Source organism: Gossypium hirsutum, chromosome D09 (assembly GCF_007990345.1).
Source record: "Gossypium hirsutum isolate 1008001.06 chromosome D09, Gossypium_hirsutum_v2.1, whole genome shotgun sequence".
Classification (NCBI taxonomy): domain Eukaryota; kingdom Viridiplantae; phylum Streptophyta; class Magnoliopsida; order Malvales; family Malvaceae; genus Gossypium; species Gossypium hirsutum.
Genome location: NC_053445.1, coordinates 32,586,206 through 32,592,062, shown reverse-complemented (window position 1 = coordinate 32,592,062; position 5,857 = coordinate 32,586,206). Strand labels below are relative to the sequence as shown.

The window sequence follows — 5,857 nt, the reverse complement described above, 5'->3', positions numbered from 1 at the left end:
CGGCAATAATAAAATTTAAAAACAATACATTTTAGTAAATATATATATTACAACGAGGCAGATTTTATTTAAATCCATTAATCTAATCTTGAAAGATTTAATAAAAAGCCCACCCTTTCTAAAAACTCGTTAAAAAAAGAAAAAGCTTCTAGGAGGTTGGGAGGGGTCAGAACCCAAATATACACATTTTTGGCCATTTCTAAATTTCTCTCTCCCTAGCTTGGCCAAGTATTGGTGAACATGAAGTAGTTGAAACATAAAACGTGTAAGCTCCAACCCAAATCCTTACAAAAGCAAAAGCACAAACAAGACACTCCCAATCAGTTTCTTGTATTAAACAAGTTGCCATTAAACAAATTGAAAAGAAAAATAAAACACACATATATATTCATCAAACAAAACAAAACCAAACCAGACCAATCATTGCTTATAGGTGTTTTTTTTGTTGAGTTTTGTTCTTGAGTATATTGAGAGCAATGCCTCTAAGACCAAGTAATACTAGAAAGGATGTTGAAGTGAGGAAGAAAGGGTACAAAACTTTAGTATTAGATGGTGAAGAAGCAAGAAGGAGAAGAGAAGACAATTTGGTGGTGATAAGGAAGTCCAAAAGAGAAGATAGTCTCCTCAAGAAAAGGAAGGATGGGTTCTTTGTTATCAATCACAGTTTGTATCAACAGCATTCAAATGTAAGAATTCATTGGCTCCTTTTTCTTTATCGGGTAAATATACATTTTTGTATTTAAACTTAGGCTTTAAGGTTTAATTTAGTATTTAACGTTTTTTTGGGTCCAATAGGTAACTAAACTTGGTCTTAAGGTTCAATTTAATATCTAAATTTGGCTTCATAGTTTATATTGGCTCAAATAAGCCATTTATCGTAAATATTAATTTGGACAATAAGAAACCAAGTTCAGTTACCAATTTGAACTAAAAAGCTAAGTTTATGCATCTAATGGGACCAAAATAAACTTTAGGTACCAATTTGAATCTTAAAGCTAAGTTTAAGCACTTAAATGGATAAAAAAAATCCTTAAGTACCAATATAAACTTGAAACCTAATTCAAATACCAATATATATATTTATCCTTTTTTATTCATGCTACTTTTAAGGGAGGAGTTAGACATTTTTTCCTCATTTGCAAGGATTAAAATATAAATTTATCATTATATTTACTTAAAATTTTCACATTTTTGTTTTTTTATGACAGTTGGAATGTGTTCCATTGATGGTAAAAGGAGTATCATCTGATAATCCTGCATTGCAATTGGAAGCAACCACTCTCTTTCGAAAACTATTATCCGTTGGTTTGTGTTTCATCATCTTCCTATCAACATTTTATCTTCATTCTTTCTTTAACCTCTATAGTTTGCATAGTTTTCTAAATCAGATTGGACTGATTGGTCGGATTGGTTGAATCGGAAATTAATTAAGGTATCAATTCCGAGAAAGATATCAGATCGGTTGATTTGTAAATCGGGTTAAAAATTAGTTGAGCCTATTTTTTAATATTTATTTATCTTTATAATTTTTTATGAATTATTTAATCGAACTATACAAACTGATCAAATTGACAAATTGATGATTTAACTGATTCAACCACCAATCCAATACTAAAAAATTTGATAGTTGAGTTGCTATAAGCTCACATTATGGTATATACCTGCAGAGCCATGCCCTCCCATCGAGCAGGTAATCGAAGCAGGCATTGTTCCTCGATTAGTGGAGTTTCTTGACAATCATGATCAGCCTCAATTGCAGGTAAGGTTGTTTTTGGTTTTAATACGGTAATGCAAAATATTTTTATAAAAATTTCGATTATCAATTAATTCTGTTTTGATTATAAAAACATTCAACAACTCGAGTTTAATGGTTTTGATTGGGCAGTTTGAGGCAGCATGGGCATTGACTAATATTGCATCTGGTACATCCGAGCACACACATGTTGTTATTCAAAATGGTGCTGTGCCCAAATTTGTGCAACTTCTTTGCTCTTCAATTGCTGATGTTCGAGAGCAGGTCAGTTCCAACTACTTTTAGGAAGATTTATAAAAATTCAAAGTAAGAAGTGTTTTTAAAAGAAATAGAAAAGGTGAAATTCTATTATTAGTCCCTGTACTTTTCAAATCGGTCAATTTTAGTTTTTGTATTTTTCGAATTTTAAAATTTTAGTTCTGATCCGAATAGTAACAGTTAAATCTATTTGGTTAAATTCAATTGTTAGTCCTATAATATAGGTACAATTTTAGATTTAGTCTATATTATCCAATTGGTCATTCAAGTCCCTATACTTTAAAATTTTGAAATTTTAGTCTTGATGCAAATGACGGTCGTTAATCTATTAATTGGATTTTTAGCGAGTAATATGTGGAAATAACAAGCTACCTATAGCCATTCCCCAACCTATAAATAGGAGGACAATGCACTTTAACATGCTCAAACCCGCGTCCTCTTACATTGACAACAATACTCAAACCGATCGAGTTAAAATTCAATCGTCTTAAAAATAATATTTAATGGAAATGAACCGAAATATAGGAAATGTCTATTTTTTTTTTGTTAAAAATCCAAAATTAATAAAAAGAAAAAGAAAAGTTAAAGTTAACTTATTCTCAATTTAACTTATATAATTGAAATGTGATTTTCAATTTAACCGATTAAATTGAGTGGTCCAATTCCGATCCTTACTTGCTTGATGAATCCCAGGCTGTTTGGGCATTAGGTAACATTGCTGGTGATTCACCTAAATCTGGAGATATAGTTCTTAATCATGGTGGACTAATACCACTACTGGCACAATTGAATCAACATTCCAAATTATCTCTCCTACGGAATGCCACTTGGGCTTTATTAAACTTCTGCCGAGGCAAGCCACCAGCACCTTTCCACCAGGTAACTAAAATTACACATATTTATTGGTTTGATTAGTTCTTTTAAATTTGCATGTTTGTTTAAAATTTCAAAAGGTTTGATCGAAAAATAGATTTGGATAAAAGATTTAAGTTTGTTTAAAATGAGTTGAACTCAAGTTTAGGTATTCAATATCCAAATTTAACTTAATCCGATCAAGTTTATTTTTTATGCTTATCTTATATTATATTTTTTATATTAAGTAGTTTCTATGGCATAAAAAATAAATTTATAGTAATAAATAATACTATAATATAAATATATTAAAAGAATATTTAATAAAAAATATTTAAAAATATTAAATATTAAATTTCAAAAAATATAAATATTAAAAAAAACTAAAAACTAAAAGGTAATATATGACTGATCTAAAATAAACTTGGGTATTGTTAAGCTCATACTTCTGATAAGTTGAGTTTTTATGCATCAAGATACTGCTTAAGTTTAACCTCAACCTGGCTTTAACAGACTATGAACACCTCTAAGCAAAACCTATGTAATCATTATTTTTTGGTCAAATTAATGTTTTTGTCCTTCCAATATCTAATGATTAATTTTATGCCTTGTTGTGAAGGTTAAGCCTGCATTGCAAGTGTTACACCGCCTGATTGAATCGAGCGACGAAGAAATTCTGACCGATGCTTGTTGGGCGCTTTCTTATATTTCCAACGGTATGAGCGAAAAGATTCAGGCCGTGATCGAGGCGGGCATATGTCCACGACTCGTGGAGCTTCTTCAGTAAGATGTGTTGTGGATAACATGATGTATTATGTTCCTTTTGATCTTGTTGGGTTAACATTTCTCACTTTTGTTCTGTTTATGGTACCTACAGTCATCCTTCAGAAGCTGTTGTTGTCCCTGCACTTCGGACCATAGGGAACATTGTTACCGGTGATGATTCTCAGACTCAGGTATTTATTGCCGTGGCAGATTTAGGACTAAGTATTTGGGGTCTAATTATTTTTTTAAAAAAATAGAAGTTTAATGAGAATTTAAAAAATTTGGGGTTTAATTAAATTTTTAGAAAATTTGTGTATTCATGAAAATTTTCAAAAAAATTAGGAGAGTTTAATTAAATTTAAAAAAAAGCATAATAAGAATATTACTTTTTTTAAAATTTAATTTAGCCATCTTTAGCTGTTAGTTAAATGGAGAAATCAAATTTGTCTCCTTCCAAAACTTAATAAATTAAATTTAAGCCATTTAACATAAATTTTATAATTTTATTTTAGGCCCTCAACACAAAAATTATTGACTTTGAAATTTTAATATTTTGTCAATTGTGACAGTGATTGACATAAAGTATGTATTTCAGGTTGTAATTGACAATGAAGGTCTACCTTGTCTCTACAAATTTGTGTCCCAAAATTACAAAAAAATTATCAAGAAAGAGGCTTGTTGGACAATTTCAAATATTACAGCTGGAAATAGAAGCCAAATACAGGTTAAATATGCTGCAATTATGTGTCTTCCATTGAATTAAGCTGTGTTACTCATAAAATATATATTGCAAATAATATAGGCTGTCATTGAAGCAAACATAATTAGTCCACTTGTTCACCTCCTTCAACATGCTGAACTTGAAATCAAGAAAGAAGCTGCTTGGGCTATTTTCAATGCTATCTCCATAGGCTCCCATGAACAGATTCAGTATGTTCCCCCCCCCCCATCTTTTTAATGATTTGTGTTGAATCTGCCGAGAGCCTTATAAATTCAAAAGTTGATGGTACATCATGTAAATCATGTATTGTCTCTAATTGGTGTTTTACCTTATTGTGCTGAGAGTCATAATGAATTCATATGATGAGAACACATCGTGGCGTCTAAATAGGTGAAATCATGACAAACTAAAGGTTTGATAGTTCTTGACTTGTGTGATGTACCCCTTGGTTTGTGAATTCATAGAGTCAAAGGCGATGGGAAAATTTCCCTTTAAACCATCTAAAATTTGTAAAGTTATAAGTTAAAATGGTGAAATTTCACTTTAGCCTCACAAGAATAATAGAATTATGAGTTAATCCTTATAAAAGGAATGATAAATTTGTATTTTAGTTCTCATAAAAAAATATAATTCAATTTTGATCTCCCAGTCAAAGTCAAAACACATTAACAGAGTTTGCTTAATTGCTGTTGTTGTTGTTTATTTTAACAGATACTTAGTGAAACAAGGTTGTATGAAGCCACTTTGTGATCTACTAGCCTGCTCCGATCCAAGGATTGTGACATTATGTCTTGAGGGTCTTGATAATATTCTAAAGATTGGTGAGGCAGATAAAACATCAAGCAACAATGGTAGCGGGGTAAATATATACACTGAAATGATTGAAGAATGTGATGGTTTGGAGAAAATTGAGAATCTACAAAGCCATGAAAACAATGAGATCTACAACAAGGCAGTACATATGTTAGAGAGGTATTGGTTGGAGGGAAAAGAAGAGGAAGAGGAAGATCACTTTGGTGATTCACAATTTTCTTATGGAATTAACACTGCCTCTATTTGGAGATTTAAATTTTAGTTGCAACATTTTTTTTTTGAATAAAGATAGTTTGTGAAGCTATGTATAGAAGAAATTAACAATGAGGCATAAGAAATATTTTTTTTTGGTGAGAAATTAACTTTGTTAAAAAGAAAGAAAGAAAGAAAGAAAGAGAAAGTATTATACTAATCCTAAAACATGAAGAATTCAAATGGTTTCCAATAAATTTTATATTTAGGAAACTCAACTAATTGAATATTAAAATAAAACACAAAAAACAAATAAATAATTTTCTCCTTTTAAGGAGTATTGTTGTGGAAATCAAATAATTTCCCTCCCCAAATTCAAGCTACCAAACATAATAATGGGTGTACCATTTTGAATTGATTCATTAAAAAAAGAAGAAGAAAGAGATGTGGGGGCGAAACAAGGTAGGGCTGATTTTTTTCTTTTGAATAGTGGATATAAAGTA

The 5,857-nt window shown here is 30.5% G+C and overlaps 1 protein-coding gene across 1 annotated transcript; it reads left to right on the top strand.

The window, feature by feature from the left end:
• Positions 1–408: 408 nt before the first annotated feature.
• LOC107892966 (importin subunit alpha-4) lies at positions 409–5,487 on the top strand. Its single transcript, XM_016817976.2, has 10 exons — positions 409–686; positions 1,209–1,305; positions 1,668–1,759; positions 1,886–2,017; positions 2,705–2,890; positions 3,483–3,646; positions 3,741–3,819; positions 4,224–4,352; positions 4,431–4,558; positions 5,061–5,487. Exons 1-10 carry the CDS (start codon positions 477–479, stop codon positions 5,422–5,424), a joined length of 1,581 nt encoding a protein of 526 aa, XP_016673465.2. The 5' UTR covers positions 409–476; the 3' UTR covers positions 5,425–5,487.
• Positions 5,488–5,857: the final 370 nt, after the last annotated feature.